Source organism: Corvus kubaryi, unplaced genomic scaffold (assembly GCF_017639235.1).
Source record: "Corvus kubaryi isolate FWS band 111438036 unplaced genomic scaffold, C.kubaryi_AGA036_p1.0 132, whole genome shotgun sequence".
Lineage (NCBI taxonomy): Eukaryota > Metazoa > Chordata > Aves > Passeriformes > Corvidae > Corvus > Corvus kubaryi.
The window spans coordinates 7326572-7340574 of NW_024580666.1; the positions used below are offsets into that span (position 1 = coordinate 7326572).

The 14003-nt window shown below is 40.2% G+C and overlaps 1 protein-coding gene across 1 annotated transcript in view; it reads left to right on the top strand.

The window, feature by feature from the left end:
- The window catches only part of RAB31 (RAB31, member RAS oncogene family), a 66732-nt gene that overhangs the window by 27669 nt on the left and 25060 nt on the right, over positions 1 to 14003 (top strand). The window contains exons 3-5 of the mRNA XM_042031519.1: positions 1454 to 1535; positions 11709 to 11780; positions 13643 to 13749. Of these exons, the coding sequence (XP_041887453.1) occupies positions 1454 to 1535; positions 11709 to 11780; positions 13643 to 13749 (261 nt within the window). The remainder of the gene's footprint in view (positions 1 to 1453; positions 1536 to 11708; positions 11781 to 13642; positions 13750 to 14003) is intronic.

Consider the following 14003-nt stretch of genomic DNA (forward strand, 5'->3'; position numbering starts at 1 on the left):
CAGAGGGTTGAATGGTACCTTCTGAAGCTCTGCCTTTCAGTGCATGGAGGAGTCTCAGCTGGAAGCTGCACGTAGAAGTTCCAGGACAGTTTTGGATTCCTGAATGTAATGGATAGGGAAAAATGGACAAAGAGAAAGGAAGCATGTCATGAATAAAATTACTGGCTGAAGGATACTTGTTTGCAGTGAAGGAATTGATGGCAACTTGAGTGGGTTTTTCTTTACTTCTAAACTGTTAGCAGCCCTTTTCCCCAAGTAGTTGTTGTTGCTAAGTAAATGCCTTCAGCTCAATTTGGAAAACAATTTTCCTCTGTTATCATAATTATGAAAACCAAAGGGATTTTTTTTTCCATTAGGAGATTAAAATGTGAAGGCTAGTTTCATACAGGTGATATTGTTCGTCTACACAGATAAGGGTTTTTTTTTCTTCCAAGTTATTCAACTATTTAAAATATATAATCCTTGCAATCAACAGTAACCACTGTGGATCTATAAAGTTCCTGTTTTGGAAGCTGTGAAGTGTTGCTTATTGGTTTGAGAAGGAGAGTGACAACTGAGAGAACACACCCTGAAAACAACCAAAGAAATGCTGCCTTTTTTTTTTTTCCTCCTTAGTATTTTCATAAGCAATGCAGCATTGTTAAATTCAAGCAATTTGCAGATGGCTGTATATGAGAACTCTGGTATATCATTCTCAGGAAGTGTTTTGTTCAGTCACATGTCATTTGATGTCATTTGGTGCTTTTGTAACAACAGTGCATTGTATCAAATGCATCTTTATGGGCCAGGAAAAATGTTACCACAACAAAAATGGTTCAGCAGTACCCAGATAGGATGGGAACAATAGAAATCTGCCAGAGTTTGGCAGTCCTACCAGCTTTCAAATGAACTGCTGTAATATAGGAAAAGCCTGTACATTTGTAACCTTTCATAAAAGAAAAAGCTTTGAAAACATAGACATTATGGAAAATAAAAGAAACTACAAAGACTTATTCATCCCAGTTGAAAGGGAAAACAACTTTCTTGCATTTGTTTACCACGTGCACTCCAGCAGGTGGCTTTTCTGTTCCCTGGTGATCCAGTCTCATATGTTAAAGTGAGAAGTGGCACATGATGCTGTCTGTTGCCTTTTTCTCGGGTTCATATCGCCAAGAAGATGGAGCTAACAAGCAGCAGAAGCCACATGTAAATGGCAGGAGCATTTGTGTTCCTAGATCCATGAAAAAAGTGCCCTCTGAACTTCATAGGCTTTTCCCTTCTTTTAAAAAATACATCTATAGGTAGCATATGCCCTGTCTGAGAAAAGGGAGACTTCTACTTCTGCAGGCATTTTATCAAGGTTCTGGGGTTTTCCCCATATGCAGTCTAATCCAGCAGAACTCACTAAAGTCTACAGGTTACATATTCATAGTGTCAGTTAAGTTACACATTTCTCTTTCTTTCTCCTTTTCAGAGCATCCTTCATGACTAAAACTGTGCCCTGTGGGAATGAGCTTCATAAATTTCTGATCTGGGACACAGCTGGTCAGGAACGGGTGAGTATCAGTTTGCAGAACGCTTTTATTATCCTGGTCTCTCTGATGTACTTTTTCTAAACCTTTCATCTTCAGAAGACTTTGTAAGTATCAACCTCCTGAATCTTTGCCAGGCTCTGCAATGCAGGTGGTCAGCAGGCACCAACCATGTAGGTTCCCTTTTCATGGATGGGGAGAATGCAGAGACAGGCTGACCATACCACTTACCTAAAAAAAACCCTAAACCATGGTGTGAATTGTCTGCCACCTTCCCCAAGGCAGCTTGAGCAGTGCCCCAGCAACATCCATTTCTCCCCTGGTTTCATCAGGTTTGTGTGTGGCAGCTGTCATTGGCATTGGAAAGGCTTTGACTTCCAGCCCATGGGCTGAGGGTGGTCTGAACTTAGGTGGTGACTCCGGGGTTGCCTTGGATTGGGACATTGAATAGGGGCATGGCTTTTGTCTCCTGTTATTATTTTGGAAATTACCACTGGCAACCTGAACTGCTTTGGATTTTTGTCTTGATGTTTTTTGAGTGTCTGAAGTGAATTGCTCAGATCAAGCAGCTTTTCCTTTGACTTAAAAAAAAAAAAAAAAAAAAGCCAGAATGGATTTTTGGGTATTAGTTCATCTTGAATGTATGTAAGTCTGGCTGATCATTTTTTTTCTTTTAACAGCCTCAGTGGCAGTAGTATGCAGTAATAGACTGTAGAGCTGTAGGTTTCTCTTAATATATGCCCATGTTTGCCTTGAGAAATTTGAGAGAAATGGAAAAACTTATGTGCACTCCTGAAACATCTTCAGACTTGTGAAATGGCACAGTGTCTCTTCACAGGGAAATGTAGCTGTGCTCACATTAGGTTGGGATAAAAGGAGATGCTTATACAAACTGGGATGTCAGTCCTGATGCATCCTACTGTATTCTTCATACCTTGTATGTGTATTGTGGGCAAAGAAGATTTTTGCTGTTAAGTGCAGGAAATGCTTGTGCTTTTATTTAGAATGCACACCATGAGGTAAAGTGACCCTGATGAAATCTGTTGGCTCATAACAATTCAGTATGTTATTTATGATGGGAAAATGGACCTTGAAAAACATTATTTGGAGTATAGCCTAATTCCTTCCCTTGAATCTTGTTTGTTCCATTTCTGCATGGTCTGGAGCTGATAACTGACTAATTATTGCAAGAGGTAGCAAAAGTTCAGTTTTCTTTCCCATGGTTTCAGTTTCTTTGCTTATTCTCTCCGTTTTCCCTCTACTGCCCTGCTCTCTTCGCTTTTTCTTTCCATTTTAGCACTTTATACACAAAACTCAGTTAGTTAAATTTTGATAAAAGTATTCATCTCATTTCCTATATAGTCTAAGGACTCTCAAAGCCCTTTAAAAATAGGTGAATAGTAATATTTTCATTTACTAAATGCCTCATTTGAGGCAGGAAATCTGGGACTGAGCTCTGACTCTTGGACACAAAATCCATCCTTCCCAACTAGTCCATAATGTTTCCTCTCAAATTTTTTTGAGTCATCTTTTTTCAAACATCTCCTTTCTTTTTTTTTTTGTTGTGTGTGTCAAACCAGTAGTGAGCAGTGAACACCACAAACTCTGTTAGATTGCTTAGAATCTCTTACAGATAAGACATGTTACGGGTTTTCATTAATTAGTAATCAGGAATTAGTCCAGGGACCATCTTTTTATTCTATGTTTGCAAAGTGTATTCCCAGTCCTTCACTAGGACTAGCAAAATGGAATGATATAGTAAACAAAGTTAATTGGTGTTGAGTTCTAGCTACAGAGGCAGACAAGTTTCCCAAGGTGAGGTCCATACTGGTCCAGGTCGTTCTCTGTCCTAGAACATTCCCATTTTACAGCTAAACACATGATGCTTCTCAATATCTTACTTTAATCAGGGATTTTTGGTTGCTTTGTTTTGTGTTGCTCCTTCTGATCTGCTCTTCAAGAACAAATGTCTCCCCCCTGTTAAATTCTTTCTCATTATCCTCTGAACAACAATGATGACCCAACATTTCCAGCCTATCCCAACCTCTGGGCCTATTGCTGTTTTCACAGTGTGCTAATAAATGTCTTCTGAGTGTTGTTTCTGCTTTGAGAGTTGTCCTTCCCTTGTTCTTCGCAATTTTTGTTGAGGCTTTGTGTTCCACTGTTGAAGCCTGGCAGTTTTGTCAGTCTGTACTGATGAGAGCAGTGTTTAGGACTTCCTGCTCTTTCAACATTGCCCTTGTTTGTCTTTGCTCTCCTAAATGCAAGGCCAGGCATAGGCTTGTGCTTATTCTGGAGTTGGGGTGCTCTGTGCTTCCCCAGCTGTGCCAGCTCTGTCTATGTGCTGATGTGGAGCCTTCACAGCAGGAGAGCCCTGGCTGAGATTTAACTGAAACCTCACTTATGCCATGAAAATGAAGCTCAAACTTTAACTGTGGTAGAGCAGGCAGACAGAAACAACAGAAGTGGCACTTCCATGATCCTCGTTTATGAGTTTGTCCTTTTTAATGAGTTTTTGCTTCCCTGTTTGTGATTTTCTCTGGGAAACTGCTAGCTTGGAGTCAATGCTGCAGAGTGACAATAAGACAGCAGAAAATGGGGATTGAAAGCCTTTCTGTCATATCCCTGGTGGGAGTGAATGCTGAGCGTCCTTCTTAAGAGGAGACCCTGGAGAGGGGTATGTGGCTTGTGGTGAAAAATTCACATTGTACTTGATTACAAAAGGAGAGAGAGCTTCTTAATCCTTTTACCTTGTTGTTTTTTTTTTTCTTTCCCTTTCTTTTTTGACTAGAAATAAACAAACTGGCAGCACACTTCACAAAATCCTCCTATCTTCTGTGCCTAAGTACTGGTCTCTGTAGACCTGGTTGCTTTGTGTTGGTGTACTATCCAACCAACTCTCTTTATTTTTTTCTTCACAGTCACCTTCCCTCCACACCAGTATTTCTCAAATGTCACTTTTTCCCCTCCTATCTCACGTTTTCCCCATTAGCTTTGAATTGTTGCCACAGACTTAGGGACTTACAAGCTCAACAATGATGTTGTTGTTAGCAAAGATTCCCTCCCCTAACAAGAGTCTCCTTGCAAGTTAGTTAATGATATTTTTATTAGCATATATTTTGGTTCATGGTGCCCTAAGTAGCTTCTAATTACAATGCTGTGTTTGAATACCTTGGGTGGCTGCCAGCTTTCCATTTTGCCAGCTGAGGAATATTGTAGCAAACAGGGGTCTGAGGGCCATGTTTCTAGGGCAGGATAATTTATCTCTGTCCTTTTAAAATTTACTTTGTTGAACTCTGGGACTTTTAATTTTATTTAATAGAAGAAGCCTCAATTACTTGAGCCCAGTTTAAACCTCAATAAGAATTATCCTGAGCTGTGAGCTTTTTCTTTTTTTGTTTTTAACCTTCTCCATTTCCAGGAAAAGGCTGACTGATGACATGTCCACAGCTCTTTATAGCTCCCTCTTTTCTGAGTGGCAGTATTTGTCCTGGTGATTCAGAGACAGTGTCACAACACCATCTATCAATGACTTAATTATTTCCACAGGCAAGACGCAGCCTGAATTTTGCTCTGTGGTGTTATAAGGGTGGCTCTGATGGTCTCCCACAGCTCAGTCAGAGTGGGGGTGGTTCACTGTGTGTGGTGTGAGGACCTCCCTGCAGTGAGCTACCTCTTGCGTGCTGCAAATGTTGACAGGTGATTTGGTAGTGTGAGAGCACAAGTGGCATTAGAGCTAGCAAGAATATATTATTTTTACTATTTTCAGAGTGAGCATAAAGCACGGTAAATCATTTAAGGGATGCATTTAAATGTGTTTTTTTCTTAAGCTTCAGCAAACTTGCAGCATGTGTAGCTTGACAATGAGTCATGGTTTTGGTGTAGTGTCTTTTGCATCCTTTGTTTAATGACTGTAAACTTCAGAAGGGCTAAGCACAGGTCATTTCTGTGGTCTTGCAAAAGTTTGTTGTTTGCTTATTTAAAATATCTTTAAAAGGTTAACCTAAAATGTTGAGATTTTCCCTTCTTCAGCTGAAGAATTCTTAGACATTGGAAAAAAAATGGTCACTCTTTTATATGTATCTATATATATTTAATCTTCAATTTCACTAGCAAAAAATACCTGTAGATCAGAGACAGACAGATCTTTCCTGATTTATTCTCCTTTTAAATCCTGAGAACTGGACTTCCAGCCTTCAATCATGTAAGGAAAACAACTCAAGGTTTTAAAATGCTAAATGGTATCTGGAAGTGGCTTTCATGCATAACATTTTTCCCATTTGCTCTTTGCCAGCTGAGAATGTCAGGAATTTTGTATCCCTCCCTGTTCCAGAAGCTTGTGTTTCAGGATAATCTGTTTAATGCTTTTGGGTTTTGCCTTTGCTTCTGCCTCTGCACCACCACAGTTTTCTGTTTGTTGGCAGCCACTGCCTTGAAAGTGACAGGAGTGGGGCATGTAGCTGCACAGACTTGAGCAAGTGTACTTCAGGTGCGTTTCGGGACAGGACCGAAGGGGTTTTGTGGGGGTGGCCTGGCAGGATGGGCTGAGGGCAGGAGAAACAGAACACCCAAAATCACCTGCAGAGGGGTGGGAATGGTCTGCTGAGTGAGGGGACTGATGTATGTTTAAGGTAAGAGTCCAGAAAGTGTGAGCGCATGTAATGGGAAGGGGAAGGAAGCTGCAGGGCTGTGACACTGCCCGCACATGTCAGCAAGTATCAGACCCAGAGGCTGTGGCTGTCCTTGCCATTAATGGCACCCAGATAAAGAAAGAGTAATAGTAAGCATCTCTGACCTTGAGAGGAGCCAAGTGGTTTGGTCTAGGCCACTCAGATGCAGCGTATGTTGTCAGAGAGCAGCTTCCTAGGAAAGGGAATGAAATTTAGTCAAATGATCACAGCTGTCAGGAAGCAAATCTTGTGCTGCTGTGCACCTGCAGGTGCTTGAGAAGGCACTGTGTAGGAAAATCATAGCTGAATTCGAAGTGTGTAACACTTGCTGAGCATTGGTGTGATTCTGCTCAGTCTGTGCACCCTTATCCTTTCCAGCTGTGCTTATAGGCAGAATTATAATCCTTTTGCAGTAAGAGCAGGTGATGTTCTTTACAGTCTAGAATAGTAAAAGCAACCAAATACAGGAGTTAGGTGGTTGTTGTAGCTGTTGGTTTTGGTTTTGCTTTTTTCCCTCTTGGCTGTGGAGTTGGAAGGAGGCAGCCCTGCTGCGGCAGTATGCCAGTCCTGGAATGTAGCACCACAGGATGGTGCAAAGAGCTGCTGACATGAATTAATGTTCCCTGGTGTGCCTGGCAGATTGAATGAATCCCAACTGTCTTCAGCAGCATTTGTCAGCCTGTATATAAACAAGCAGGCGTGGTAGTTTTTATTTCTGTATTTATTTGGCTTCTGTTTTGCTTTCTAAATCAGCATTACATTAGATAGGGTTAAGAGACTTCCACTGCCACAGCTCAGGTGTGATTTACACTGTGCTCCCTTGATTTTGGTTTTCTCTTCCAAGTATGACGTGACGGTTTTCCTTCTTCCCCATTCTTTACTGTTAGTAAAGAGGAAATGTGATAGGTGTTAGCTGTGACCAAATACACCCCTCCATTATGAGATGCACAGGAAGCAGAAAGCAAAATACTACACTGTTTTTAAATAGGTGGTAAATTCCTTAATGGCTGCTTTGTTCCATCTTTCTGTCCTTTGCAAGGGCAAAGCTTCTGTTGACTTCATTGAGATGGCCAGATGAGGGGTTGCAGAATCTCAAAATACTCCTGGAATCAATGAAACTCTGGTTATGCTCAGCTTGCATTTACACCATATAAGACTGAATTTGCTCTCTGTATTATGGGGCTCTACAGCTGTAAAGGGTTGGGAAGCTGCTAGTTGGACCCTTAGAGAAAAAGGTTATCTGCTTTCAGCCGAAATTTCATCATGGACATGTGGCCTCACTTCTTCCTTTGTGTCAGAGATGATGAACCACAGGTGCAAAGTGGATGTGTTGTTAGAGGAGCACAAGAAAGAAGGTGCTCTGACCCCAATCAGCATTGCACCAGTATTCAGGTGACTGTAGGTATGGAGCACACTGTGTGTCTCCAAGGAGGAGAGTCCTGAAAGTCTGTGTAAAGTAATTGATTTTGGGTTTTGGCATGTCTTTGGTAAAATAAGTTTTTTATTTATATTTAGAGTCGTCCTTTCAGCCTGGCCCTTGGATTGGAAAATGTACCCCTACAACCTGAGTTGTGTTGTAGGTAGTTGTGTTGTACTGTGTGATTCAGCAACCTCAGCCTCACCAGTTGTTACCAACCTCTCCAAAAGCAAAACGGGACTAATGAGTGATGCAGTTGGTCAGTATTTGCAAATAGGAAAACTTTTTTTGGTGGATACTGAATGAGAGGCATGAATGAGCTCTTCTAAATTACCACAGTAGGTGAGCTGCTAATGGCAGTTTACTCATTATACAGAGATGGGAGGTGTTCCCAGTGCTTAGAAGGTGGAAAGCAGTGCAGAGGAAGTTTGATAGTGTAAGTACCAAGGCTCTGTATTTCTTGCTCCCAATAAAAATATATGCTGTAAAGTTGTAGGTGAGTTTTTAATTATTTTTTTTTTTTTTTTTGGGAAACAGAGGAGAAAAGCCACCTCTGAGTGCATTCACCAGTTAAAGGGTGATCATATGAGTATGATACAGCCATGAGAAAAGTGTTAGGGGACATGCAGTTAAAGCTGTTCAATGTCTATAATGCTGCATACAAACCTAGTCACCAGCAGTCAGGAAAGATGAACGGAAGCCAGACCAGGCACAAGGAAAGGTGGTTAGACCCTGATTTCTCCCTTTTACATTATCCTCAGAGAGGAAGAGCCTGGTATAGCAAATTGCAAAATTAAATCTGCAAGCTTGCTACTCTATATTAATATTTCAGCTAAAGGCAAGCAGTGATCCCTTAATTTTACTAATTCAAGGTGCAAGCAAATGACAAGTAATTTAGTAATTAGGAATTGAGAATGTTATTAATTTTCAAAGTAATATGATCCCTGTAGCAGTATAATGAAAAAAAAAACCTAATTATTTTAGGCAGAACATTGATCAGCTTTTGAAATGGGTTAGGAGTGTGATTATTTGTGATGGTGGGAGCTGATGAACGTCTCTTTCTGGTCTGTGTTTTCCTGTTGGCCCAAGGGGATGTGAGCTGCTGCTGGCTGCAGGAAGGAGTGGCATCTGCCAGAGTGCTGCTCTTGGCTGCAGGTTATGGAGCAGCTGGCTCCGTGGAAAGTTGGGGCTGTAACCTGAGTGTCCGTGTGGCAGAGCTGGGAGTGGCTGCCTGAGCATTTTTAAGTGGCCCTTCTCAAGCAGAGTTGTTCTTATGCCAAATCTCAAACTGCTCCTGTTTCTCCTAATTTTCTTAGGAATTACTGGATACAGAAATACTGAGCTATAAAATCAAGGTTATAGACATTGTCATTTATAATACAGAAGATAGTCCCGTGAGATTTAATTTTGTGAGCTGTTGTTTTGTGTGTCACTTGTTTTGGGCATCTGTCCCACATTTGGTCCTTGGCAGGTGAAAAATGTGCAGATTAGTATTTTGTATTCCTTTAATTAATTTGATGTGACTCTCTTTTTCCAATTAATTAGGCCAGAAGAATGTTCAAGAGGACTTTGCTTTTGGGCACTGATTTAAAAGAAAAATTAAACATATTTATTTGCATGATATTGGAAAATTCATGTTCATAAGGCACATTTGTTAAGAGTCTATCATTAGATCATGAAACTCGTGCAGTTAAAATTTTTCAGTCCCTCTTGATTAATTCAGTGTTTCAAAGAGGCTTTTCTTGTTTTCTTGTAGAAAACAGCGGTTTCTTGTGACTGGGACATAGTGTGTTGTCATGTTTGTTTATTAGCTTGTATAAAAGAATGACAAAGGGCATTTTTTTTGTTTGTTTTGTTTGTTTTCAATTACTTTTATTTTTGCTTTCTGGGCCTAACACTGCAAATATTCTTCAGTGAAACAGCTATTAAGGGAATTATTCTTGTCAGCTGGTCAGAAGAAAGGGAGAGAAATTCCCAAGATGATGTACAGGTTCTCAGTGTGCTTTCAGGTCCAGTCTTGAAGGAATTTGGAGTATGTGAGTTTAACTGCATGGTTCCTGTGAAGTGGTTACTGTTATCAGAGAGCTCTTTGTAAATTCATGAATACTGTGTAATCTAGATTAAAATGTAATCTAGATTAAGACCAAATCAGCATGTATCTAGGGTGTGTATGTTTTTTTCCAGGAGTTGACAGACTGGGAGGAGTGACCATGAAGGGTCAGATGTACCCTCCACAGTTAAGGTTCCTGACTTCCAGGCTACTTTAATACAACACTTATGCTGAGGAGAAGGTCTTGGAAGTTCTTGAAGTTTGTTGGTGATAACTTCTAGGCACTGGCACTCAGTGAACCAACCAGGCAAGGTGCCCTCCTAGACTTGTTTGCGGTTAGGAAGGACTTGGGGAATGTCATAGTAGATGGGATGCTTGGCCACAGTGATCATGAAACAAGTAGTGATCCAATGTTTTCTTTAGGCCTCCTATGCTGTTAACATACTTGAAAAAGCCCTTCTTGTTATCTGAAGTGATGCCCAAAGTTTGTTAGTGTTTAAGAAGCATTTGGACAATGCCCTTAACAAGATGCTTTAACTTTTGGCCTGCCCTGAATTGATCAGGTAATTGGTCTACATGGTTGTTGTAGATCCATTCCAACTGAAATGGTCTGTTCTGTTCTAACATACTGAAAATTTCTGTCATGATTTAGGAGCCTAAAAATTCTGGAAAGCATTTATTGCATTAAGCATGCAAGTAATAAAGCTACACACTAAAACCCCAGAAAGCACACATCTACCCAACTCCCTCAGGATCTTGGCTGATCCCATTTCTTCAGACCACGCTTCTTGACTGATTCCTCTTTCTTTTCTCATCCTCTTTCCTGCTGTTTTCTCTTATTAATGAGCTCTCCCACCTGCCTCGCTCCCCAAAACACTTCAGCACTTGACCATCTGTCACTGCTGCTGTGCATCCATACTGTTACAAAAGAAAGCGCCGACCTTGAGCTGGTGTGCGTGATCTGTGATAAATAGCTTGCAAATGGGCAAGTGAACCAGCATGGCAAATAAATTGCCTGATACATTGCACGTGAAACAGCAAGAAATGTGGAGGCTGCTAAAAGTCTAAATGCTCAGTCAGTAGGTACAGTTCTAGGAAAAAGATGTGTCCAGTAAATGTGCAGAGGTTTGCAGTGTTGTAACACATGGATCCGTGCATGTTTGCTGGGCAGTGAAGTTCAGACCCTGCCCTAATAATGTATTTGATTCAGGAGCTGACCTCGGTTATTAGCTGCAGCTTAATATGCCGCTTTTGCAGATAACTTTTCTCCCAAAAAATTACAAAATGGCTATGTGAGCGTCGTGACACTGAATGCATTTTCTGAGAAAGATTATTTTTGGTTTGTTTGAGACTAAGCTTAGTTGAATCAGCAGAAGGACTTTTTTTACTTCCTTTCTCTAATTGTAATTGTAAACTGAAATTCTAAATCAGCTGCTTAGTCATTGGTAAATTATGAAAATTATGCTGTTCTTCGGTTGTTATAACAAACATACTTATTTCTTGGGGTGTTTTCCCTGAAGAATGTTTTCCTTGGAACAAAAAGCTGAAGAGTAACTGCAGAAATCTGTGTTTTTTGAAATATCTGCCATAGTATAGGCTAGGTAAACAAGACAGGTGTTCAGATTTTTCTGACTAGTTAATTTTATCCAAGTCATTTGCAATGCTTTATAAAATTCAAACACAAGCTGAATCCAGTCTTAGATCTACAAAGCAAGACTGTAGTTTGCCACAGGAAAGGGTCCCTATGCTCCCAAGCGTAGGTGATCTTTCTGTCAAAACCTGTCCTCAGAGTTCATGCCCTGTAGTGGAAATGATGCACTGAACCAGTAAGTGCTGGCTGTGTAAATTCAGTGGGATGAAGAACAGCAGAAGATAAAGGAGCTCTGCTTTCTTTGTGTTTAAGGAAAATTAGGGAATGGGTGACCACTGATAAGGTCTGTTCTCCATGGAATGAAAGAAGGTGGGTGGTCCTGCCATGGCAAGTCTTTGTAACCTGGCAAAGCCTGTGATAATTCTGATTTATTAATGATACTTTCTCTTGGGGGTTTATGTTTTAACAGTTTCATTCCTTGGCTCCAATGTACTACCGAGGTTCAGCAGCAGCCGTGATAGTGTATGATATCACCAAACAGGTAAGACCTTTGGGATGCTTTGTGCCTGTGTTAACTTCTCTATTTGGGCCTGAGCTGGAGTTAAACCCCACAATTGCAGAATTTAATTTGTATGGGGTGTATACGCTTTGGTTGTTTATGTAGATCTGGGTGGAGGTGTCCAACTGCCTTAAAACATTAAATAAAAAGTCCTGCTTCTGTGTTGTTTCAACTTCATGTAGACAAAAGGTTGGACAGTGCATTTTGTTAATGTTTCTTTGGGTTTCTTCTGGCTAAGTAGACAGGATTAACATCCTGCAACACCCCCTACCACCACCACCTATGTTCTCTGTGTGGAGTTGAATTTTTCCTACAAAAAGCAGCTCTTAGCTTTATCAGCTGAGCAGAAATTATTTGCATATTACTGATTTTAAAACTAATTTTTTTTATCTAAGCATATTAATTTCATGTTTGTATTGCAGGCATCGTGTCTTAATTTTGAAACTGGTAATGAAATAATGAGTCTCTGACCTTTTGTCTCAACATTATTCATTTGGAATGAAAATTGTATTTTTAGATCCCTAACTTCTCTGGCTTATTTCTCAGGCAGAGGAGGCTAGGAGATTCCAGCTGAATGCCTCTTTCACTGCTTTTGGAAGAAACCCCTGCTGATGTAGCTGAGTTAGAGACAGTGCTAATGGATGGATGGCCAGGACAGTTCCCTAGCATTTTATTCCTTTCTTGCCAATTGCATTATTTACTGCTAAGTTGAGAGGGCTGGTTTGGTTCCCCAGTGCATTAGTGTAATGATCTGTCACTGCTGGTGGTGGTCACTGTTGTGCAGCAGTGCTGTTCTCCACTGCTAATGTGCCAGGAAAAGGTGAGGAGGAGTGAATCGTGCTGGATTGATACTTTTGATTTAAATATCTTACAGCTGATCTTGTAATATATTGTAAGAATGAAATTTTGTTTTGCCAGCCTTTCTCCAAGCTTATATGCAACAGCTCTCAGGATAAAGAGGAGGAAATAGGAGAGGAAGGTTGATTTGCATTTCACTTTCTGATGCTTAATATTCAGTGTTAATCATTAAAGCAGAATGGATTTTTTTTTTCCCCAAAAAATTCAGCTCTACCTTCTGTGATACTGATGCAGCTATTGCTGATTTAGACACAACTGTCACGTGCATTTCTGAAGGGGAAAAAATTATTTACAATATATTTGGGAGCTCGCTTTGTCAGTAATAATTTAAATTGTGCATTATAATTAGAATCTCCAGAAAGAAGTGTGATCTTAATCCTACTACTTCACTAGTGTAAAGAAATAGAAAAATTACTATTAAAAGGTAGGTAGCATCAGAGAGAGTTTGATTTTTGTGCTTGGAGGGGAAGAAAGCCAAGTGAATCATAACCTCTCTCTTCAGTTTCCTAATGAGTAAATTGAGGTTTACCAGATCACAGATTTGGAAATGTAGGGAGGTGGGCATCACAGTGGAAGCTCTCCTGGATATTACCAGAAATATGACAGTAGTTGAGATGGTAGGCCACTGGACAGAAGTGAATTAGACGAATGAAGCTCACATTAAAAGTGAAGGAAATTAGCTACTGGATGAGCTGGGGTAGTTTCTTCATCACTGGAAGCTTAATATTCGGTGCTGCTTTGGAGTGGGGAGGAGGGGAAGGGGAAAAGAGGAGAGCATCCAAGTTGAAGAATTAATTTGAAGAAGTCTTATGGCCTAGAGCTTGAAAAGCAAATTGCATAGATAGATAAATGGTCTTCTAGTCTTGTGATCTATATAATTATTTTAGCATTAATACTGTCAAAGCTGTACTCCTCCACTTTAAAAACAGGCAAATACTTTGGCAGAAAGCGTGCTGGTAGCTTACTTTGTTATTTCTCTGATGTAGGATTCATTTCATACTTTGAAAAAATGGGTGAAAGAACTAAAAGAACATGGTCCTGAAAACATTGTAATGGCCATCGCTGGAAACAAATGTGATCTTTCTGATATCAGGTAATACCTGCTGTTGTTGTTTTCATTGCAGTAACTATATTGTTTCTTCCCTTCAGGTAACAATTTTGCTTCCTTGTTATAATAGTATATAATTTTGGCCACCTATAATAACATCAGTGATTCTAGCAATGCACAACCTTAACAACAACAGCACAACCTGAACTATGTACTTTTTTTAACCTCCTTTTTACTGCCTTTCCTCTGTATTTGTACAATCTCTACATCCTTTATCTGCTGAATCGTTGGGAATGGAA